Below are 25397 nucleotides of genomic sequence, written 5' to 3' on the forward strand. Positions count from 1 at the left end.
GTGCGTATTTAGAGGACACAGGCTCATGTCTCTAGGCCATAACCGACCTCAGACTCCATATAATGCTGCACACAGCCTAGGAAAATGGTCATCTTGGATGTGTATGCTGATGCAAATTCCATGTAGCAGAAATATTTTTAGAATATGAAAATCTAACTTGGTTGAACAGTGTTTGTCAGGTTTCTGGCCAGTTTGTAGTGATATCTCAATCATTTGTGGCTGTTGTTGTTTTTCTCTCTTTGTAGTTGCTCCTGATATCTCAGTTGTGGGCTATGATGGAGACTGGTATGTGGGACGGGAAAATGTTCAAATGATGTGCAAGGCCAACGCAAACCCACCGGCTCATCACTTCAGATGGATCAGGTATGTGTGTATGACATCGCCCTTTTGTCTTATGTGTTAAAATGGACCAAGTAGGCCGAAACGCTGAGTTGTAGTAAACTTGAAAGACACACTACTGAAGGCTAACTAGAAGATTAGCAACGGAAAAGTAAAGTTCTTACTTGCCTTACTTTTAAAATATTTTTAAATATCTTTAACTCATCCAAAAACCTTCAAGTCACAATTCAATTATTTATCACATGTACAGGATTACATATCTGGATAGTTGTGTAGGTGTGTCTGTGTGTCTAAATGTTTCTCTCTTGTGTATCATAGATTGGACAGTGAAATGCCAGAAGGGGTGGAAATAATGAACAGCACTTTGCTCTTCCTGCGTCCCCTCCAGCGGAATGACTCTGGAGTTTACAGGTGTGAGGTTGCCAATGACATTAACCTCCGCAGTCGGGATGTGCGTATTCTCATACAAGGTGAGTGGACTGTACACACCAGAACACAGCTGACTCCTATTGCCTGCTCTTCCCTTAGGAAGCACAGTGCACGCACGTCATAGAGGGTATCATCACTGCCTGTGACATTGTCCTTCAAGCTGAAATGTGACACTGTATCACTCTCGCCCATTCTGTACGTACCGACAGTCTATCAAGTGTGGTACAGTGTGTTGGCACTGATAATATTTGACCCTTTCATTTAGTCTTAATTGCATGCTGATTAGCCTTGATTAACATTGGGTCTCCAGATGTTCAAAAGGGGAGTTCCAGTGCCAAACAGCTGCAAATATTTAAGGCCTCTTTAGACCACAGTGCTCTGCTTCTGCTCTGTCCTCTTGGCTTGTACATACTTGTACATCTAAGTATGTCGTGTCTCTTTCACTTTGTGTATGAGGAGCATGTTCCTCTGGTTTCACAAAATCTGTCTTGTCTATGGAGGCTCTCTTCCTGAATGGAGTTCTGATTATGATGGGATTTTCTTTTACATCTTTCTCTCTTCCTTTCTGTGTTTCTTTTATTTCTGCATGTGTCATGCAGTAAGAGGCAAAAGCCTGCAGCCTGACTGTGAGATGATGTCCCAGATTCATAAAACATTAACTAGTTCTTTTCAACTCCTATTTATTATTTATCATCCATATTTCATTTTCCTTTGAGAGGACCTGTACGGGTGTGTGTGCGAGCTTACGCGTGTTGGTATACTCTCCGTTGTATGTGTTTCTGTGGTTGTGCTCACACATGTCAGTTCACTGCCTCTGCTTGGGAGTTTTACGATTCATATGCTACAAACCTTCAGGTTCATGTTTGTCATCTCTAAGATGTGAATCTTTTCCACACATCTGGCTTGGCACCGAGGTTAAAGTGGCAGAGCAATTTTGCAGCACCATTAAAGCTTTTAGACTCAGATTCTTTCCATTACTTCAGCTCCTTCTGATTATGTCTTTTGGCTTTTCTGTTTTGTGGGCATCACCCCTAATCCAGTTCATTTTAAGGTTGGTGTTCTAATACACACACACAGCCCTAATCATAACTGTTGTGCTGGATAACATTACAGTGGGTTTCTAGTCTTCTGGTCACCCATTGCAATTTCCTTTTTATTTCTTCAACAGATATGTCCACCTTGTCTCCAATTACCCTATCTGCATATAGTGACCCCAGGATCCTGACCACACCACCTTTTGTTTAAGCCATTTCAGTCACCCAAAATGATATCTGACACTGATATATTTACTTGACAGTTGCAGATAGAGGGTTTAGGGTAATGTGTTACACAGATGAAGCTCATCTGCTAACAAAGCAAGAAATGACTTACTCACCAGTTACAAAGCTGTGCTTATGAAGCTTTAAAGGTGGTTGTGACAACACATCTCTGGCCTTTTGATACAATACACAATCCTAAAATGTGGCATGTCCCCAAGGGAAGACCCTCCTAAGCTACCAGTTGAGAATGAACAAGTAATACCCTCCCAAAGCTGAAATCTGTTTGCAGCCTCTTTAGGTCAAAAAACCTGTAGCCTGCCTACTACAGTAAGTGATGAGACTTAGAAGTGTCAACAGTTTCACAGAACTATTACTGCCCTGGAAATATGATCTGCTTGAGCAACTGTGACAAGATGGAGATGAAACATTACAGGAGTGTTCAGGCCTTTATAGAAACCTTGGCATACATCACCTAGGTTACAAGTGACTTTGTTGACTTAAGTACTTGACTGTGTGCATGATTGAATATCCAGGTGGAAAGCACTGCCTCTGGCAGCCAGAAGAAGTACAATACATTTTCAGTTAAAGGATTGAAAGACAGGTTTTTGTTGTTCCTTCACTGTTGTAGTGTACAATATACTCTATTCAGTAATCTTCAATTTCTTCAGTAGCCTTTGGTTCGCTCTTAAATACCTGAAACTGTACTAAAATAAGATTTTGTTAGCAAGACACACAGATGCTAATACAGAACAACAATCAGTAAGGGATATCTAAAGATTTTTTACATGTTAATTGTTAAATTATTGAACTGGTGACAACGTGGCCTACTTTGACCAAGGAATACTAAGTATTCTCTTGAATCTTTAACCAAAATGTATGAGCCATTTCAGGTCTATAATTAACTGTGATTTGTGGGTTTTGTCTTTGGAGAGTATTACACACTGTCTTGTGGTGACAGTCATAAAAACCTTGCCAGGGATGTGGTGCTCTTTATCTTAATGGTAGCACTGCTCGAACTCTGCTTGGTCCATCCTCTGATGTGTCAGTTGTGTCAGCCCATTATACCAAATTATATTTTTTTATGGGGATGTATTTCAGTTTTTCATGTTTTACTTGTATACAATAATTGGTGAATAATCGAAGACTGCAGCCACAAGTTCTGAAGCATTAGATTAGAATGAAGCGCTAACCCGAGGCTGCTGCATGCACGTACTCCATAGTTTAGTATGTGTGGTAGTTTAGTTGTCAACCTATCCCTACGTAGCAAAATGCTGATGTAGTTGGCATTGACATTCTCTGCTTCTCTGTCTGTTCATCTCTCCCTTCCACCCTCTACTCCCCTCTCACCCTCCTTCCCTCCATTAGATCCTCCCACCATGCCTTCCACCATTACTGCTCCTGTCCTTACTGGCTCTGCCTCCTCCACCTTAGTGGATGAAAAGGGGCATGTCCTCCTCAGCTTCCCCACACTCGAGGCCCTTCCTGAGAGTAATCTTGGTTCCATAGTGGGTGGGGCTGTGGGCGGGGCCTTGTTCCTGCTACTACTTCTGTCTCTGGTTGGTGTGTGTTACCTACGGAAACAGCAGACCTTCCACGGGAACTACTACACCAAGCACTACCTGGGCCCCAATGACCTCCAGAAAGCGCCCACGCAGCATGAGCTCCACCCTACCAAAGCAGGCAGCAGCTCCCACCATCAGGACCATGACCGAGAGGAGTGGGGTGACCGCCAGCTCAAACATGAGCGTGACCGCCGTCACCATAGCAACTACAACGGAGAGGAATATCCCTCTAATGGCTACACCAGGGCAATGAGGGAGAGCAGCCAACAGCAGAATCACCACCGCGAACACACACAGTATTCTAGTCCGCGGCAGGCCAGATGTGCCAGATACCCTCATTCACCTAAACCACAGGGAAACGGCTCCCCCTACGTGTCAGATGACTGCTACGATAGTGGGCCCGAGGGTGACTATGTCTCTCATAAAGACGGGTCTGTCATCTCACGTAGGGAGTGGTACGTTTGACAAGCTACCTGGTCCTGCAGGAGCCAGAGGGTTTCCTTTATTATATTAGGAAGAAACAAATAATTTCTCTTCTGTACGCACATGCACACTTCTACTAATCTCAATTCTGTTGTTCCCTTGTTTTGTTCAAGCGTCCTGGTCGACACTTGAGTTATAATGTTTCTGTTCTTGATGTGGACTGACTGTGGACTGCACGGCCGCGTTGACAGTCAACATCTGCATGCCTACAGAAGTGGGCATGTCACTAGTTTGTGTGTAGAGACTAACTAAAGCTCATGATGTATGTCCTGTCTCTGCCTTACTACATGGACTGCCAACTGATCTAGCATCACTGTCTTTTGGTTGGGTGGAAGCCCCGGGGGCTAACTGATCACACTTGATTGGTGTAGAAGAAAGTTGTTTGGGTTTTGTTTTTTCTTCTACAAAATGAGCCCTCTCAGGCTATGCGGTACTTATTGCTTACACTTATACACAAAATCTGTGACCTCTGAATATGACTAGAAATAAATCCATGAAGTTCAGATGGTCACAGGTCCTTTTTCCCAAAACTCATACGTAGGACACAGCAGAGGTGAATAGGCTAATTTAAAAAAACAATTCCTTTATGATTGATGACACACTGATTAATGCTCATGAATCGTATTGCACTGCCTTTTGCAAAACTTTATAATGGACAACGACATCATTTATTTTCTAGTAAAATGTCTACCCTTTATGTAACTCGATGGGAAACTTGTGAGCTTGAGGACTTGACCACTGATGTCCTAGTTATGTCCTTTAAAACTGATGGCTTAGAGTGGTGGGAACCTTAAGAGCATTTCTACTCATGTCCTCGGCTCATCTCTTATCCCCAGGAGGGAAGGATGCACAAAGGGCAAGCAGGGAGGTCTGCGTGAACGAGGCTCCGTCCACTGTAACAACAGACAGTCAAGCCTTGATATGCAAATGTGCTACAAAATTCTGCAAGTTTAAATAAGCTGGAATAATGTTACATCTGTTCAACCTTTTTAACATTTGTGTAACTTACTGATTTTGGGTATCATTTCAGGTTAGTTGTCCTCTTCAGTTAACCACAAACACATTCTCCTGTCATAATAATGTTATAACGGATGTGTTTGAGAATTTGCACTCTGGCACCAAACCAGGGCTCTTGGAGGTTAAAGAGAGCTATTAGCAGGGGCATTGTCAGAAGCAGGCTACAGTATGGCAGCCACCATACACTGGCCTCCTACTCACAAAGTATTTTGTTACACAAAGAAATCATTCAAGAGTGCAGCCAGTACACTCTACTACAAATAACCTCCGATGGACTCATTTCACTTCTCTGAGTAATCTTTAGAAACTAGACATGACTGTGTCACAATTACAATCTAAGGCCTTTAATAGGCTTTCTGTTACTTACTCCGTGTGTGCAACTGCACGCTCTAATCATGTTCACCAGTTTTCTTTAGATCTAGCATTTATTATTATTATTATTATTACCACAGTAAAATATACATGATGTGATTAAAGTGCTGCCACTGTCACCTGTGGTTATCAAAACCTCCACTTATCTTTTTAGCAGCCATGGGACAGACAATATTTAGTTGCACTGATAATTAAATCTTCTTTAGGTCTCATAATTATATAGTGGCTATAAAATGATGCACCTGTGCTCTTCTTTTTTCTTTTTTTTTTTTTCTAATGGCTGGATTTACACTAAAATCTGCATTCTCTTGTAACCAGACACATTTCATTGCTAATCAAGACTCTCAAACGGTAAAGCAGGACACACCAAGTACTGTGACTGAACTGAGGAGAATGTGTTTTATTATGGAGGAGGATTTTATTATAGAAGATACATTTCAGTTTTTGAACGTGATCAGGTACACACAGATACAATCTTAAGTATTTTTGGCACATGCACCTATTTACCAGACAGCATGGAGGAGATCCAACAGTTTCTTTCATGTACACTAGTGTTTGTGAATACATGCCAACTTAGTATGGTCACATATACAATATTTGCTGCCGGATGCCAAATATTTGTTTAACTTGTATGTATAAATATGATGACAGTGTCTCACATAAGTATTGCTGACTAGCTAACAACTGATTATAAGCTTATATAAATGACTAACGTATCACTGTTGTATACAAGGTCTTGTAGCCTGAAGTAGAAGTGAAAAGATGCTGTAGGCCACTTTAATATTACAGTAACAGTCATCAAAATGGGAATTAGTTACATCCGTATGAACCCTCGCTAATTATTTGTCAGGGTGTGAATTTTGTGCAGTGAATAGGCTGCAGTTCTCAGTGAGATTTGATAATGTGCCACTGTAACTTGCAAGCAGAGAATATGACCCCTGTACTGCAATTCATGTAATTTCAACTCATTTCAAACGCTGTGCGGTACACTAGAACTAATTTATTTCCATAAGTCAAAAGCTTCTAATTCCAACAACTACTTAAGTTTCAGTTCACTCCAAATACATTAACAGATTTCTACTACAGTTTCCTCTTGCCTAAAACACAATTTCTTTGGTAGAATGTAGTTCCAGGGATAAAACATTTACAGTGTGGAGCACCTTAACTAACCAGAACAATGTGTCTGTAAAGAGATGATCCTGTAAAATTGCCGTCATGCAGTTTTTCAGTGTCATGAGCTTCACAAACAAACTTTCTATCCACCTTTTATTGTAGTGGGGTGGAGGTTGAAATCTGAGAGACACATATCTACGAACCTGGGTTAATAAATCCCAAACTATCTGCACATACATACATGTAAGTGACAATGTGTGTTTCTTAATTTGGGTGAACTGACCCTTTAATGAGAGCATATCAATCGCTGTTTAGATTGTTGAATTAAACGTTTTGAGGGTGGGCATGCTGCTGATGCCTTTTTCATTCTGCGTTTCCGGTACCTTTCACATAAATGCAGAGAATAACAGGAAGTGCAGCAGCCAGACCCCCTCCATGTGTTTGCCTCTATGCACTAAGACAGAAATTCCACTAATCAATATACTATTTTTGCTTGACTCGTCAGTCTGCACCCCTGGATTAATGAAGTTCTTTTGTACTGTGACATTTTGTATAGAGATCAGTCATCAATATCTTTACCTTGAGAAATATCCTTCACTTTGGGTTGAGAAATACACTAGTGCCTTAGATGCCTAGAAGAAGAAATTTAAGTGTTTTCTTATTATTGTTTACTTATGGATGTAAGAACATGTTTTGTTGTTTTGTGAGATTTATTTGTTTTGATTTGTCGCAGCATATTGGTGTGTTAGGAAGACTCCATAGTGCCATATTCACTTTTCTGCCCTGGTCACCATGGACAGTTCACGACACAGTATATTTGCAAACCTAGAGGCATTAAAACACACACACACAAAAATACAAAGCTTGAATGAATTTTGATGTAAAATGAGTTAAATGATCTCTACTTCACAGGTATCTGTCAGGGGTTTTGGTTTCTGTAGAAGCACTGTTGTTCAAACGAGTGAAGAATTAACTTCAGTCTCACATTGTCGATGAAAAGCACCTTGTGGTCATGTTTTTGTATATACTGGAGAAAATGTAAGTTTCTGGAAGGAGAAAAAAAAAAATATTTATGTCTGTGACAACAGTGGAGCATTATTTTGTCAATCTTTTTGAGATACTTTAGTTCAATAAAGCACCTTAGCACCTGTGAGTTATTTTCTCTGGAGGTTTTTTAAGCCATTACTCAGACTGCTCAGTCTCTGCTCCTCTTTGTGCTTCTATAAATGACATCATCTCTAGCTCCCTAACGCATAATGCTGCGATACCCACCCCAATCCAGTGCGCACATGTGGGACGCCGCACATGATGTAATTCATGTTTCCTCACTTCAGCTTATCTTCATTACTCTCTAGTATCCAAGAAGGCTTTGATAGTGTTCTTCGCCACTGGTATTTCTGTAGTCGGGGGAGATCCAGCACCTCCTTCGCTCTCTCCTTCAGTCCTAGTTTGCTTTGTTTTCAGGACAGAAAGGCCCTCACTCTTCCCTATAGCTCATCTCCTTTGTGAATTCACCCCCCCCTCTGTGTCTTTTCTCCCACTGTCTACCAGCTGGTAAAATTAAATGCTGAGTGTTTATGTCTGGCCCAAAGTCCCCACTCTCCAGCCCATTGACTGTCCCCATGGCAACAAGCTCATCTAGAGCTGCTGATGGGAGGCTGTCTTCCTACAAGCTCTACCTGGCCACAGAAAGCGGAGGGAGAGAGGGATGCAAGGGGGGCTGCGTGGAGCTTAGAGTTTAACTGTGCTGCTGTGAAAGGCAGAGCAGAAAGGGAGAATTAGCCACTGGAATTGAAAATGGCCCATTACGCCCCGCTGCACTACAGAGAGCTCCTCTGGCTATAAGGACATATCACGCAGATGTGACCTTGACACTGTTTAGCTCGGACTCCAGGTCCTCAAGACACACTTGCTCTAAAAGTCTTTATTTCAGCTGACCTCTCTGTCTTCCGCAGATCTTATCATGGTCACAGCAGTTGCTGTCTTTCTGACCTTGAAACGGGGCATGCTCAGTCTGAGAATACATGGTGGAGCTTTACCAAAGTGAAGCGGGCTCAGTAGTAATGATGTCAGCCAAGCGATGCCGGAGTTTGTTTGAGACGCTCGTGTAGGAGATCAGTGGGTTTGTTTCTCGCCTGCGATACACAACAGTTTCCTAGGATACTTTTCACAATCCACAAAGGAGTGAGCGAACGTCTCAGGCAGCGTAGAGGGATGCAGCACTGTGTAAGAGAGAGAGAGACTTTGATATTAACAAATTGTCACCATCATTGAGCTGAAAATATTGAAATAGATGTCAGAGAGAAAAATGACAGACCACCTACTGCTCTAACCCCCCCACCCCACCCCCACTACTACTCCAACATCTGCTCCCTGAGGGCTCTCTTGTCTGGGCAACAGCATGACCCCTTGAACCTGCTATTAAGGTTTAAAGATGGGTGGGGGTGGGAGGTTGCCTTGCCGTCCCTCCGTTCCCGCCCCATGCCACCAAGGTGCACTGTTTAATTCATGATGAGCCTGTCTGCTACACTGACCTCGCACAGCATCGGCATGCACTTTTCCTGGCTTCGCAGCGGTTTTGTGTGTGTGTGTGTGTGTGTGTGTGTGTGTGTGTGGAAGTAAGAGAGACAGAAAGAGCCTTGCACCGGAGCCAGATCCCAGTTTGGGGACAGTTGATCCCCCACTAACACCACTAATCTAAGCCCCTCCAGAAGGGATGATATTTGGACCAATGAAATGTTTAAATGGAGGAAAAACAGACGATGCATGAATATATTTATCCCAAATAATTTTGATTCATGTTTAATAAACGAGGTATACTCCTGAATTAAAGACAACTTAAGGTGCTTTATGCGTTGCAGGTTTAAAGCACTTTTTATTCCTTCCATCATGAATGTCTGTGAAAATGTCACTAGGAATTACAGCAGACAGTTTGATGAACTGCATTTTTAAAGGCGTTTTGATCAGCTCAAGAAGCTCTTGTCATAGTTCAGCAGCCATCAAAGGTAATCGAACGGCTATTAACTGGTAGAGGACGGCATGAAGGGAGAAGTGGGAAGAGGGGGAGGGGGTAAAAGGAGGAAGAAGTGGCTTTCAGGGGCGAGCTCATGAGTCCCAGCTTGTTCAATCTGCATCATAATTGAACTGTTATTTAGGATTCTCATCTCAGCACATTATTGATCCCCCCCCCTCCCACCTCAACAGCTAAATCAACTGGAATTGACCATCACACACTTGGGTTTTTCTTTTTTTCCACCCGTCACCTTTTGTCCTCCAGTTCCTTCAATGTCCCACAATCACAGTTTTACACATTACTGCTGATTGGTCAAAGCTTGCTTAATCACAATTAATCCTAATCCCCTCACTGGACAACATGGAGCGTATGCAAGCATATGGTCAAACAAAGCTAATTCTGCAGACATTACATCAACATCTAGAGCTCGACACACACAAAAGACAGAGGAAGGACAATACAGAGACAAGGATGGATGGAGGGAGGTGAAGATATACGATGCAGGATTAAACTGCTGCCACCCTCCTATTATACATATTAGTTAATCTGAACATACATATTATCTAATACGGATTTAGTCACATAAAGGAAACATCCATTCAAAAAGCTAATGTACTGGCAGTAGTTTGGAGTGTTTTAAAGTGGGACTTGTTTAACAAATTTAAATAGTTGGGAAATGTTCACCTTCTTGATGAGAGTTAGCGCCACATTCATGAATGTACGGTAAATATGAAGCTACAGCCAACATGTGGTTAGCTTAGCTTAGCATAAAGACGGGGGAAACCGCTAGCCTGGCTCTGTCAAAAGGTAATAAAATCCACCATCCAGCACTTCTAAAACTCACTAATTAAAACATTTTATCTTGTTTGTTGTGTACAAAAACAGAAGCGGAAATACTGCAGTTGCATGGGTGGCGGGATTGTGGTTTTCTCCTATGGTGTGCGGCTGCGGCGGTGACTTCCTGGAGTTGGAGACTAAGCTAAGCTAAGCTAACGGCCCGCTGACTATAGCTTTACATTCAATGGACAGCAATGAGAGTGGTATCAATCCTCTCACTTACTCTCAGCAAGTGAGTGAGTAAGCAGAGTTTCTATTATATTACATTTTTTTATATTTCCCAAAATAAAGTTTCCTTTAACTCGATCTGTTTAATCAAGTTGCAGATTCTCCAGCTGTTGAGTCAGTTTCAGACTTGTACACCTACAATAATTAAGACCTGCAGACAGATGTGTATTTATGTCAATGTTTCCCCCTACAGGTAAAGAAGATAATAAACAATGTTGCTTTAAGTCTTGAGCCTTTGACAGGCAATAAGTGAGTTTAGAGTATAGCCACTGTTTTATTGTGTGGTGTGTGTGCACCTTTGAGATTTGACCACTTTTCACCACGTCAATGTGTCTCATCAAGCTCCATTTTTATATAAAATGTATTTTTTAATAAAATATGATAGAAGAATATGACATTTTTATTTCCCTTTGTGCATATTTTTGACATGGCCTCAGCATTAATATTTTCCAGTCACTTGGTTTTACAGGCTTATATGCTTCCTTTTCTTTTGGCATTTACATCTTTCTATCCCCTTTCTTCTAACAAATGTCAAACCTTTCCTCTCCAGAGTAACAAGGCGGACAGAGGACACACTCAGAGCATGTTTGTGCTCTTCAGAACAAACTGTGCTCTAGCTAACAAAGCTCTTACGTGTTGCAGGTTTAAAATGTTAATTGTCAGACCACAAACATACACACACCCTCCCAAAATACAAATAAACAAAACATGAACTGTAACATTCTTTGTCTGCTGGAGCTGCTGCAGTCCTAAAACCTGGAGATGAGTTAGCATTTTTGCTTGTCTGTGTGTGTTTTTTGTATAGGCTTTTATTTGGATGCCTGAAACAAGTTTTTCCATCATTTCACATTTTGTTCTATAAGATAAAAATACGTCACTAAATACCCCTCTTTTGAAGCTTTTACTTAAAAAAGGTCTACAGAAGTCATCTGCAACGTCTGAATTGTTTGCAACAGTATTTCCTTGTTAAATAAAAAAACAAATATCCGTGCTACAAAAACTAAACATTATGAGCTTCAGCTCATTTACAGCAGGCCTTTGACTCTGTGCCTTGTACCTACTTTCATGTTGATGTTACTGTCTTTGTAATACACTGAAAGCCTATCTCTGCTCTCTCTCAGACCAGTCTCAGGCTGAGAGGTCAAACTCTATCGCCGTGGCCGGAGCTGTGATGGGTGCAGTCCTTGCTCTCTTTCTCATCGCTGTCTTCATCATCGTGATCCTCACTGCTCGCAAGGCCCCGCCCCCGGCCTTCACAGACAAAGTGTAAGTCTGACAAATATTTCATGCCACAGAACACACTCGGCTGGTTAATTAATGACAGGATACCTTGTGAGGTTGACTGTAGCCCATCGGTGGGTTCAGGGAGTTGCTACTTACTCCTGTGGAGAGTGCTGCAATGGTGCGCGCCCTGGAGCAGGGAGGCTGCAGGACAAGGTTGAGGGGTGGCAGATAATTGCTGTCTTGGCAGCAAGCCCTTGTCCTATTTTGTTCAGTCTGTTCCTATAGTGCACCAGCACTCATGTTAATGTTAGAGCAAAGAAGAATAACTTATATACAGCAGGAGCTGGGTCGCACTCTGCCAGAGTCTTGTGACTGACATTAAATGGTTTGTGTGATCTTTGTTTTATCTGTCTCTGTTGTCTATGATCTGATAGTAACAGTTTGTAAATTACAGTCCTGTGCAGGATCTTCTTTGTGTTTTAGTGCACATGGATGAAACTGTGAGGGTTTGTTTCAATTCTATGCAATATTTAAGTCCACATAGCAACACAAAGCTGTACTTTATGCGTCCAATGCGTCCAATCTCTTCACTATCCCCTTACATTATTACATTTTTATGAACCTGTGGACCATATCTGCAAGGTTGCAGATTGATCCCCTCATCCATCCCTGTTAGTGTGTCATTGAGCATGCTCACTCCAGGGAAACACAGTTACATGCATGTAGCAAGTCATCTCTTAAGGAAGGCTGCTGAGTAAATGTTATTCCTGGTTAATCCTCCCAAAATACAAATTTCATGTCGGCAATGATGTATGAAAAAGGAACTGAAACTGTTTGGAGCTTATAATGGCGGAGCACAAAAGGAAGAATTGATCATCAGAGAATGGTCATACTTTGTGTTATTGTTACACTAAAGGCTTTTGGATTATTTCACTTTTTCCTCAGCTATTGTATTCTACTACTAAAAGCACTCATTGACATTCCTTTCCTCACTCAAAACATACTGTCCTCCGTAAAATGTTGCATCCTAATTTCAGTGACAGCACCCTCTTTTAGGGAATTTGAAAGACATTTGCTGTGCATTCCTCAGACTGAGTTTTAGTCTAAAACAGTGACGATGAAGGCCCTCCTCCAGACACCGCTGACTGTCAGAACATCGGCAACTAACATTTGTGCATGTGTGTGCTCCCCGCATCACTACGCTGACACTACAGGACGGTGCATCTAGCCGTGTGTTGGTCTGTGGTCAATGCCACGACAAACTTAGCATCTTAAGTGTGACCGTGGCTGGGAGTCCCAGTGGGATGACGGGGGGGGCAGGTGGATGCAGGCCTCATCCCTCTCCTTCATCACACACGAAGCGTGTCACTGAGAGCACTTACTATAATCTCTTACCGCCTCTCATCCCAAGTATGAAAGAGAAGAGCAGCGTCGAGTGATATACAGTGTTAGAAAATCAATGTCTGTCATGACACCATTTTATGAATGGTCAAGGTCAGTTTCTAGGTTCAAGTTTTGTGGTGGAGGATTTCAATAAATGAGAAAATGACTCTTGTGGTTGAGAGGAACTCGCAACAATGAGGGATTTCAGAACAGCTGTCAAAAATCTTCCAGTTTACTGCCACGTATGAAAGTCAATCACCCTTAAACCCATGTTGTCAAATATCCTAAACCCTGTTGATTTAGACATGATGGCATTAGTATCACTGGATACCACTGCCTAAAGGGACACTCCAGTGATTTAGTATTGTACCTCCATGAAGCTCAAAATCGATGCAGCAGAGGCTGAAATATTCTTTTATTCCCTAGAGTGGGGCAAGCTGCAAAAATGCTGGATCCTACATCTCCCATAATGCAACTCAATAGCATCTTCTTTTTAATCCTCTGCTTGGTAAATTCCCACTTTTTTAAAACTCCACTCTCTATAAAAATGTATATAATGTCAAGGCCCAACCCAGTATAACCCAGATTACATCACTGTGACATCACCAGGGTGATTGTCTCAGAGAAAGCAACATTTGACTCAAAAGGTGTTCCCTTAGGCAGCCCCGCTCAAATCTTTTCCAATAATTGAATTTGCACCACTAAACTAATTGCTTTATGCTGCTTCCGTCTAATTACAGTTTTCTCTTTTAAGGCATCTGTCTGTTCTGGAAAACTAAAATCTCTCTTCATTGTGGTTTCTCTTTTTCTGTCTCTGAAGGATTGACCTTCCTCCAACACACAAGCCGCCCCCTCCCTACTGCGGGAGAGCACCGGCTGTTCCTCTGGGTGTCCACGCATCACAAGTGGCCTGGCTCTGTCAGGTAAACCCCCACTCCCTTTTCATGACCACATTTAGGTGTATCTGAATCATCATGTATCACTACAGCACAAAGACTAACACTGGGTTAGCTATTGATGAGTGCTGGGTCCCAACAGGAAGTAATAACATCCTAGATGCTGACCAATGTCATTCTCTGTGTTTATTAAGCAGGAGGCCTAATGGCTGTACTCATTTAATATGTAGGGTCGTTTAAATTTTAATTTGTGCTCTCAGCCCAAGCTTTCATAAGCCTGTACTTTTTTTAGTCTCACCCAGAAAGAGGCTGAAGGAAAAAAACTATTCCTGTTTTTTCTAACGCTCAACATGACTGTCCGATGCGAAGAAATCACATGAGAAGGTTAATCTTTTGTTTAACCCTGCAGACTCGCAGGGCGGAGCGCCAGTACGAGCTGACTGATGGGCAGCACCCACCCACAACAAGGTCAGGACCACCAGGAATACAAAGCCCCACCCAGCAGCCGTCCCGCCTGGAGTGGGTGTGTCATCAGAGTGGGACAGATCGGGTGTACATCAACCACCGGGAACACTATGTGTGACAGACATCCTGAACACAGCCCACCAAGCACCTGACAGTCATTCACTCTGTCTGAGTAACATGGAGTGTACAGGCTTCACCTGATGCACTGAGCCGTCAATCCAGAGGAGGAAACAGCTGGCAGCATTAGAGGGCAACGGCTCTCTTCACAAGGAGTTTTCACACCTTTTACTTAACATTGTTAAATGTTATTTGTCATATAGGAGTAGTTCAACATTTTGGGTGATGCAGTTTGATGAGAAGATCGATACGACTCTGGTTTGTCAGATATGAAGCTACAGCTTAGCTTGGCACAAAGACTGGAAACAACATTTTATATTTACTTGTATCTCTGCTGGTTGCCTGGCAACCTCACAGTGATGACAAGACTCCTGGAAGTCACTGCGCCCGTAAATCCACAAACTGTGTTTTTACAATTCAGTTTGTATGTACAAATTAATCATGTGATCAATGATTAGTCATCAATCATAATTTAAATGAACAACATATTGATTTGTGAGCTTTAGAGGTGACATGATTTTATTTTAACCTTTGGGTTGAACCCGGATAGCCGTTTCCTCCTGCTTCCAATCTTCATGCTAAGCTAACCTTACCACCTGCTGGCGCTAGCTTCATATTTACTGAACAGACATCAGAGTCGTATTGTCGAACTGGTCCTTTTATTCTTTTTTTTTTTTTGTTATTTCTGTTTTGCAAATATCCTGTATTTACAAGTATTTAGCGTTTGATATCACTTAGTCGGTGCTTTAAAGAGCAAAACTCACATTATCTGCCTCCTAATCAGCTCGTGCAGTATACTGTACATGAGCAGCTGTAGGTAGAAAACGACTGAAGGTCGTAATTATCCACAAAAATCCAAACACGGTTTCCCTCTTCCCCCCTGTCAGAGAGTACATCTGAGACTCTATTCTCAGGCATATCACTAGACCAAACCACGTCAGATCCGAACCGCTGAGGTCCACTGAGACCAAATGTACTAACTGCAACACAGACCATGAAGGGATTAATTAAGGTATTTCTGTCCCAGTTCTGTGATTTTCTGTTGTAATGTTATGACACAATGCTTTTTGGCAGCAGAAACTGTAGATTTGTATATGTGTAAAATTTAAACGTAGCCTCTGTGCCAGTGTAATTATGTAGAGTTGTAACCTTGAACTAATCAGGGAAACAGTAAAGTGAGACATCACTGATGTCAGTATTTTTTACTGTAGAGAAATGCACTTGTTACGTGTAAACTGACTCAGAAACCGTGTGGCGGGGAGTCTGCGCTGCGTATTCACTGTTTGTTGAAGTTAAAGTGGATTACATACTTCACAGTCCTGTACAATATGTCTGAGTTTTATCATAATAATCTGGAGGCCTAACTGTTTAAAGTGCCATATTGACATTTTGGGGGTATTCCCTCTCAGTATATAGTATACTGTAGTGTTTACATTTCTAGATTAGATGGTCGTAAACTGTTTTGTTTGATTTATGTATTAAAAATGCATGTTGTTGTAAAAATAATCTATTCTCACTGTGTGTAGAAACAGACAGCTGTGTAATAGATGAAGATGTTTAATAACCTCCTGAAAGTAAAGAGATGGAAGCTCTGAGTCACTGCATGTGAAAACAAGAGAAGAAGTCCTTGAAGGTTTGAGAGAGAGTTTGAATTGACGTGTTTGAGGGAAATTCATCTCAAGGTCACAGTCACATTGTATCCACTGTGTTTCTTATAACAGACAGAGGAGCTGTTTTTATTATCGGGGCCATTCAGTGTAGCTGATGCAGTGTTTGTAGAGCCGAAGCTCACACTGTACTGACACCACACTGATGGTTGAAATGTTTGTCATTTATTTCTTTAGATCAGTTGATGCTCTGGGTTTCTCCATCCTCTGGTGAAGGGGCGTAGCTGACACTCTCCAAGAGCAACACCTAGTGGTCAAATATGTCAGTGCAGCCGCTGGTGGTGAGTTTATTACCATCACTGAGTATAGAAAGTAAATATGACCCTTGGCTGCTCTCTGTCGATGAGAACCTCACTGTATTTAAAGTTGCTGATGTGTCTACATTTTAGAGTGGAGGAGCCATGTAATTCTAATATAACTTCAAAACAAACTAAGCAAAGATCTTTTTATATATGGAAAGTCACATTACATTAACTAGCAGGTAAAAAGGGAAGCACTGAGAGAAATCTGACTAATTTCTTTGTTGTATTAATTTACAAACTTAAGACAACAACACACTTGTTAAACATAATTCAAGATAAAAACAATATATAATTGTAAAGACAATAAATATGCATGCAGTGTTGCATTTTTTAACTTTAATGGTTGGCTTCTCTTTAAATAAGCCTTTTTTCACAGAAGGCATTTTGACGTGTCACAGTAAGAAAAGTAAAGGTTTAAATAAATAATATTAATTAATTGCTGGATTCTATGTAGATGCTTCAGTTTCAGAGTCCTGGTATTGTGCACACTGGCTCACTGTGGCCTTGGCCTGAATTACTGGGACACTTGAGTAGAACAGAGCCATTGTTAATGTTATTAGTAACACATGTGCTTTCACATGATTGAGTTAACACAAGTAACAAGGTGACAAAGTGATTAAGATTTAAATTGGAGGAACAGAGTGCCAAGCAATCTTACCTTCATTTTTAGTAAATAACCTTTTATTGGGGAGCAACATAACAACAGGAAATAACAATAAAAAATTATAAATACCTATAGAAATAAGTAAATCTAAAACAAAAGATAAAAGTGACATCCATAAGAGAACAAACAATCTAGGTTAAGCCCTGTCGTGCCTCACGTAAAGCATTTTTCTAGGGATATCATGATTACACTTTTATTTTGTTGCACATTTTACAGTTATATTAGGTGACATAGAAAAATATCACAATGATGCCAATTCCACATCAACAGCCAAAACTAGGCCATAAAAAGGATATTATATTGATACAAATATTTAATTTTTGAAGCGATATCAGCTGTTACTATGGTAAGCTGTTGCACGGGTGTATCTTTAAAAGGTCGGTTCACCCAAATTAATTTTCTCACACATTTCAGAGTTTTTGGTTTCATGATTTCAGGTTTTGAGTCAAAAATAAAGTGTTTTCAGGGCAAAATAAACTAAAACTATATGCAGATCTAGATTCCACCTAAAGTAAGTGAGAAAATCTTTGTGGTAACTGACATTTATTTTTCATACTGAAAGTACCAAAGGCCTCTTTGCCTGCCCTATAAGCAGGTGTCTGAAGATCATAATGTTAAATTACAGTAAATAACTTCAGTTCATTAAGACATGTTAGTATGAGTGCAGCTGCGTTTTAAGTTCTGAAACACTGACCACTAGTGAGCACCATGTGGTTTATCAGCATCAATCTAATACACTAACAGCAGCTCGCCGGCTAAACAGCTGCACTGAAATAACTGCTTACAGTTTACTGGCTCAGATTTGGCAGCTAAAACCATTCAGTTGTCAGAATAAAGGAATAGTTCTCTCAGAATTAAAACTTTTGTCATTATCTACTCGCCGTCATGTCAATTAAAGCACCGGGACATTTTTAACAAGCCACCATTGATACACACCCAACCCTAATCTATTTTTGTTGGTCTTTCCGCTGATGTCACCGTTTATGGGAGTGACAATTTACTAACTAGTGTTGGAGGAAATCAGGCCAAGTTTGAATGTCCACATAATGCACAGCAAGTTAACAAGTGCAACTACCCATGTCGGGGGTAACAACTGAAGTGTCGCTTGTTTAAATTGTGTAAATTAACTCATAGAGAACTGTTACTTTTGTTCAAAATACTGATACTTTAACAAATTGTTTTGTGTAATTTTATGGTGATGTCTTTGTGGGAAACAAACAAGGACCACATTTTTGATTAGTTTGGTTGATCTGGAAAGTGATGACATAAAGTTGTGCCAGACAAACATCAGATCCTCGCTGCAAGTATTAAATTGTTATATTACAGACTGACAAAACTATCAAAGAGAAAGTTCTTGAGATGCTATAGGAGTGATCTCCATTATTCTACCTTCAGGATGTCCATTAAATTCCTGAAACTGCACTGGAAACAGAAGAGTAATGGAATTTAATGGTTTCTTAAAGTGGATATTTTTGTATTGTAATGAAAGTGACCTCCACTTCCTTGTCAAACTGCCCCTCAAGCACTTTTCTCTTCACAAGCTGTCAGCAGCATGTTGCGACGCTGCTTCATTTGTTGGTTTTATTTTTGGGAGTGAGACAAGGCCTCAAAATTTTGTGTCTCAATCCTATCCTATTATTTAAGTAACTAACTTTTTGTCTAATACCTGATGATGATACTTTATAAATGGTATAAAATCTGTAGATTGTAGTTTTATCTACTGAAATGTCCTCTGAAGACAGCTTATAGTGCAACTGGTTCACACAGACTGAAATAGGGTGGAGGTGGTGTGTCCACATGAAAATAGTTAAAGTTGTCTAGTTAGTTATAGTTATGTTAGATATAAGAGCCAATCCAAAGGTGAGCATTTCTTGTTCCATTGCCCCATTACAAATAAAAAAATAGACAAATACATTCTGGCAAACTTAAAGCAGCTATAATCAATATTTTTATAGTAACAGTGGATTAAATAACTACTGTGAAAGAAGACATTCCTAGTGACAAACTCCCATCACCCGACTCAACTCATTCCCCCTCAGCTCTTGAGAATAGCATCTTTCAGCTCATTATTTTGGTTTTCTGGCCTACAGCTGGCTATTTTGGTTCACTCTCACTGCTCTCAAGCCTGGTTTGCAGCTGCATCCGTTGTTTTCATGTTAAAACACTTTAAAACCCCTCTGTACCCTGTCTGCTTAGCACCAAACAGCTGACAGACAAAGTTAATGACCAGCTGGTGAACATAGCGGAGAGCATTTGTCGGCAGCTCTCTCTCTAAAAATGGAGTGAATATTGGACTTATATTCAACAGGTGGACACAAACACAACTCTAAATGAATGCTGATGTTGCTCTGTGCCTGTTGGATGTGTAACTGATTACTAACAAGTTCACTATATCAATTTAAAAAGTGATGATATTTAAATGTTGTGTTCACATCTTGTTTCCACAGCCTCTAAAAAACTGTTATTGTAAGTTTAAACTATTGGTTCATATATAACAGCCAAAAAAGTTTTCTCTTATCTGCAAAATAGAAATTACTGCTGTATTGTGCCATAAAGCATCATCCTTTGTGCCATGAATCCCAATTCAGTTGAGTTACTGTCGGACGGCTAAGGTTGCTGTCACTTGTTAAGAGTTGCTTTGTACACTTTGTACCTTTAATCACTTGAAGGCCTCAAGAGCAGCAGGAAGTGACTGTTTGTACCTCATTAAATGCAATTAGCATGGAGAGCAGAGGATACTGCTCTTATTATTTCTCATATAAGTCTCACAAAAGTTGTAAGGAGCTGCTGCTTTAAAAGCTTTTTCTAATACTTAGGTTACGTAGGTTATGTAGCAAGCGCAAAACCATTAATCTTAATTAATGGCGGGTGATCTTCATGTCAGTTTGATTCTACCCAGCCAACAATACATTATGCTAAATAATGAAAGCAGCAATAATGCTTCACTGCTTCGTTATGAATAATTCTGCAGCTCAACAGGAACACAGTGCTCACTGGTTGTGTAAAAATAGACCTGTTATCAAAGAAAAAAACAACAACAGGGATATTCTGTGCTGTCCCTGCTTGGAGTAGATGACTGTGTGAACTGGTTACATTAAATGCTGCCCACAGAAAGCATCTCAGTAAATAAAATTCTTCTCCTCATGCACTTCCACTCCCTGTCCTTGATTGAATGGAAGCTTTGTTTCAGCTGTCAGGATCGATTAAATCGTGCTCCCATAAACAAACATCATGGTGGAGAAATGAAAATGAGCTGCCCCTCCAGCAGCCCCACGGAGGATGTACCATTCCAACATTTTCCAAATCCCAAATCCTTGGTGCTTTCAACATGAGACCAACAAGTTACTTGGACTTGGCTTTCTGTTTGGGGGCAGGTGCAGCTGCAGGTGTAGGTTTTGGGGCAGGTTCAGAGGCAGGAGAGGGTCTCACTGAATCATACAGACTGAAGCACCTGCAACACAACAAAGACAAAGAGACAAGAGACAATGATCATATTGTTTTATCATGATAATTAAGATTACATAAGAAAACATTATATAAAGAGCAGGTTACTTACATGTTTTTAATTCTCTTCACAAAAGCTTTAACCGCTCTAACCATCCTCCTCAGCCGCACCTGTCACCAAAATGACAGATAGGTCAGTGCATTCAAAGCATTTCTATGTCTGACTTCTAGTTCTTTAACACATGTTTTTGTTAGTCAGTTTTGTAATATTATCAAAAGGTTCAGTGGAAAAAAATGAAACCCTCACCTGCTGCTTTTTGTACAACAGAGGAATGGAGAAAATGGTGATGACCGCTGTTAAACCAAGACAAGGAGAAATTATTTCTGTTACCAAAGGTCCAGTGTGTAACATTTAGGAGGCTATATTGGCAGAAATAGAATATAATATTTAATTAATCACCTGAAAATAAGAATCGCTTTTTTTGTTACCTTAGAACGAACCATTTTTAGTTACAAATTGTGTTGCCTTAACCTAACCAGACCTTTGGACAACACTCATGAGTCGTTTTTGGAAGAACTCACCGGTTATAACCAGCGTCAGTCCATTGATTTGGACACCGACATAGGTCAGCAGATACAGGAGAACAACAAACTGAGAGAAAAAGCACAGAAAAAAAACAAAAGAGTTCCTGTGACGTGAAGGGATTGTTACTGCCGATCCCACTGTGAATCAACACTATGCAGCTGTGAAACTGCTCACAGTCACTTAAGCTTAACTCAAGCTTACAATACACTGCCTGCCCAGTGTTGTCATAGCAGGTAGTTTTGTGAGTTTTTTTATATTTTAGTTGGTGTTTGTGTCATTATTTTATCATCACACACACTCAAACCTTAATAGAGTCAATCATGCTGTCGATGAAAAGCAGGCGTTTGATCTCTGTGAAGGCAAATGCAATCAGTAGCACCACTTCCTCTACCAGCATCACTGTCTCCTTATCTGTCAGAGAGGCGTCATTATCCAGATACGACCTGGGGACAGAGGCACACATACAGAACCTTAAGAACAGAAAGAGTTGTGTTCATGCTGAAGTGATACAAAAGAATGACGTCCTCCATTTCCACAAGTTTAACATCATTAAAAGTTTCAAGACATATAGAAGTATACAAGTGTAGCAGCATTCAGTGTGGGCTTGAAGTTGGAAAAAACAAACCAACAATGTCTAAATCAACGTTGGCAGACTTACTGGAAGGGGTGGACCCCGGGGTTCCAGCGCAGCAGCTCCAGGAGTTTATAGTAGAGACGGAGGGGGAAGGTGACACACATGGCACCCAGACATACGTGGGAGAGCACGGTGATAACACTGAGCTGGAACATACTGGCCAGACCGATCACCAGGCCTGTGAACACCACAGCAGTCCTCCTCACGCTCCGCCAATACACCAGATCCATAACTACGCAAGAAGACACACAGAAAATGAGCTCTTCAATAGATGACAGAGGGGTGAAGAGAAGTGAACTAAATTGCAGTGGAGATGACTGATAGTGAGGAAAGCACTGTCAGTCATTTTCTAAGTAAAACATTTGGGACCATATTGGATTATAAAACCTGGGACAAACAAAGCAGTCATAAATAACCTTCTCATTAAAATAACATGCATGTGCCACCTTCTGTCACTATTCTGGTATCGTGGAGAGCAAGTGCCATGCCGCCACAGATTTGCACATACCAAAATATTCTTTTGTTTTTTAAACTTAATTTAAACAAATAGAGATAATACAAACTGCCATGAAAGACTGAACTCTTATAGTTCTGTATTTGAATGGTATATCACATGTTGCTGTGGGCTTTAGAGAGTCTCAGACTTTAACTCTGTGAAAGTGACACCACTGCAAAATCACTCCTCATTTAAATGACCCAGATCATCTTCTATCTTCCTCTGTTTATTACAAACAAACCTGCTGGTGCTGATGGAAATGTGGCGCACATGAGTGCGTCTGTGCCCGAGCCATTTTAGTTATATGAGAGGCAAAATGGGCAGTGAGTTAATACTTTAAGAACATAGATTTTTGGAACAGTCGTACCCTCTTTTTGAACAACATATGAGTTTAAACAGCAACTAAACCACTAAACGTGCCTGTTGGCTGTTTGGCTGTATGTTCCAAGAAACAAACAGCTTTTTCTATTTGGAATATCTGGCATGAGAAAAGTTAGAAACAGGATGACAAAAAGATACAGTACATTATGGAGAGGAAAAAATAAAACCATCAACAACATGTGCTAATCTTTACAATGTTAGCATTCCTTGGACTAACTTGTGGGAAAATCTTGCTTTACATTCAAAACAAGGACAACCAAGGCAGTTCATCTATTTTCTTGCCAAAAAGAAAGCTATTTCAAGATGTCTCAGAATGAATGTGTTGCTTTTAATAACACACTTTGCACATTTCTGAATGAATAATAAATAAAGGAATAATAATGAGTCACATTATGATATTAGATCTTCAACCACCGAAACATCAAATGAGCCTCCTAACTCCAGTGTTAATCTCAAGGTAATTATCTGATTAAAACAAACGCTCAGGATGCCACAAATACACACACAGACACACACCACAACAATTTGTCAGGCATTTACACACACAAACACTGTACTACAATACTAAACAGCATTTTGTTCTCATAATCAGCTGTTTTCTTATTTAATGGCACATTAAGACACTGGCAGAAACAGAGACTCATACTTGTGCTGTTAGACCTATGAAGTCATTTTCCAAGCATGGCAGAACCATAATCTAACTCGTATTCTAATCATAATAGAAATTGTAAAATGTAATATGGAAAATAGCCCTGACAAGAAAAACTGCTATCAATCTTCCCTTATGGGACAATTTGGACCTTTAAGAATGAAACAAACAACAACATTCAATCAGCAATAGGGTCTCATTTAGATGAGCCCCATTCTGTCCGTCTGTCCACTAAATGAAAGACATGCTGCACTCAGTATGTGACAGGTCATCCTGTCTGTATTCACACCTGCCCAGCAGAGGGGGAAAAAATTAATTCTATCTTCCTTCTCAACCTGACAGCTGGACTCTGACCAGCTCCGTGTCTGCTCTCATTCCCTTTACTTTAAGCTGTCACAATTTATTTCCTTACGTTTGGTGGCCATTTCAGCGGCGATCCTGCTTGCTCTGCTCTCTTCCTTGCGCTTCCACTGTTGGCTTGCACCCCAGGCTTTTTTTGGCCACCCCAGCTCCGTCAGCAATATAAGGCCTGGCTGGCCTAATTTTATCCTGTATTGGATACCCCCTGTTTGGATTCACACACACGCACACACACTCACACACTCACACTCAAATTGGGAACCTGAGACATCAGCATGTACATGTCCCTCAGCTTTCAGAGACTGTCATGGTTCTTCAGTCAGTTGGAGGCCGACCTGCACCCAGAGGCCTTCGCTTTGCAGCTACGTCAGTGAGAAGCAGCTTTTAATGTCAAATTCATCACCAATCAGGATTAATAAGAACACAGCCAGTGTCAGCTGGCTGCTATCTCCTCCAGCTGTATACTGCAGCTTTCATAACAAACTAATGAATTTATAATAGAGCTTGAATCATAACTAGAGAACACAGCATATCACACTTTAAATACAAGCCAGATACACAGACATTTTTCTCTGCATGGTTCATTATGTGAGAATTGTGTATGTCTACTGCAGTAAAATCCAGATTATTGTTATTACAGGTACAATAGTATGGTACAGACTAATGAGGGGGATAAATATGAGCACTATTTGTGTACTGTTAATAGTATGTCCTTCACATTGGTTTGCTGGAATTCCTTCAATTTCGCTTTAGTCTGACGTGTCAGCTCAGACTCATGTACAGACTCATGTACAGCTGACTCATGTATAATTTTGCCACTTTTGCAGGTGTAGGTATATACCATGTTCATGTATCACCTGGGTATTTGGAGCACACACAAACCTGTATAGTAGGGGTACCCTGGTAGAGCGTGTGCTCCATATACTAAAACTGAAGTCCTTACAGCAGCAGCCCAGGTTCGATTCTAACCAACAGCCCTTTGCTGTATGTCACCCCCCCTCTCTCCCTCCCCTTTCCTGTCCATCTCTTAAATTGTACCTGTCAAACTTAAAGGCATAAAAAGACCCAGAAAATGATAAGAAAGAAAATGAATGAATTGTATTCTGTAACAAGGTGTTTTAACATCATTATGACAAGTGAGTTTGATTCATTTAAACCAGTTTTTCCATCCTTTTCCATGCCTGACGGCTCCCGAAATCAAAGTACAGGTGCAGAATTACAGAGCAAGCGATTTGATCCTGGCTGACTCCACAGATTTAAGCAGTTATTCAGGGAATGTGCCAAACAAAACAGCTCTAAGTCATGTCATGGTGACGTGCATAATCAAGACCATAATCCCATTTCTGCTTCAAAATAAAATAATAAATTAAGAGATGCTGCAATCTTTGCCTATTTATCTTAACTGGTATAGTTACAAACCTCTAATTTTCTCCATTACGATAGAAAACATACAGATTTGATCAAATAATATAAACAT

The 25397-nt window shown here is 40.7% G+C and overlaps 2 protein-coding genes across 3 annotated transcripts in view; one reads left to right on the top strand and one right to left on the bottom strand.

The window, feature by feature from the left end:
* Window positions 1–15022, top strand: part of nectin3b (nectin cell adhesion molecule 3b) — a 26581-nt gene extending 11559 nt beyond the window's left edge. The window contains exons 4-8 of one of the 2 annotated variants that reach the window (XM_035665953.1): window positions 246–363; window positions 658–809; window positions 11774–11918; window positions 14080–14182; window positions 14565–15022. In XM_035665953.1, coding sequence (XP_035521846.1) covers window positions 246–363; window positions 658–809; window positions 11774–11918; window positions 14080–14182; window positions 14565–14738 — 692 coding nt within the window. In that variant the 3' untranslated portion in view covers window positions 14739–15022. Of the gene's footprint in view, window positions 1–245; window positions 364–657; window positions 810–3392; window positions 7723–11773; window positions 11919–14079; window positions 14183–14564 lie in introns of those variants that run through there. The other variant, XM_035665952.1, reaches the window with a different exon arrangement.
* A 2338-nt stretch (window positions 15023–17360) lies between these two features.
* rtn2b (reticulon 2b) lies at window positions 17361–24093 on the bottom strand. Its single transcript, XM_035665954.1, has 7 exons — window positions 23973–24093; window positions 22059–22266; window positions 21705–21843; window positions 21397–21466; window positions 21122–21168; window positions 20927–20985; window positions 17361–20821 (listed from the first exon to the last, which is right to left on the bottom strand). Exons 1-7 carry the CDS (start codon window positions 23983–23985, stop codon window positions 20713–20715), a joined length of 645 nt encoding a protein of 214 aa, XP_035521847.1. The 5' UTR covers window positions 23986–24093; the 3' UTR covers window positions 17361–20712.
* Between the last annotated feature and the right edge of the window lie 1304 nt (window positions 24094–25397).

This window comes from Morone saxatilis, unplaced genomic scaffold, assembly GCF_004916995.1.
Source record: "Morone saxatilis isolate NCDOM2014 unplaced genomic scaffold, NCSU_SB_2.0 Contig20, whole genome shotgun sequence".
NCBI lineage: Eukaryota > Metazoa > Chordata > Actinopteri > Moronidae > Morone > Morone saxatilis.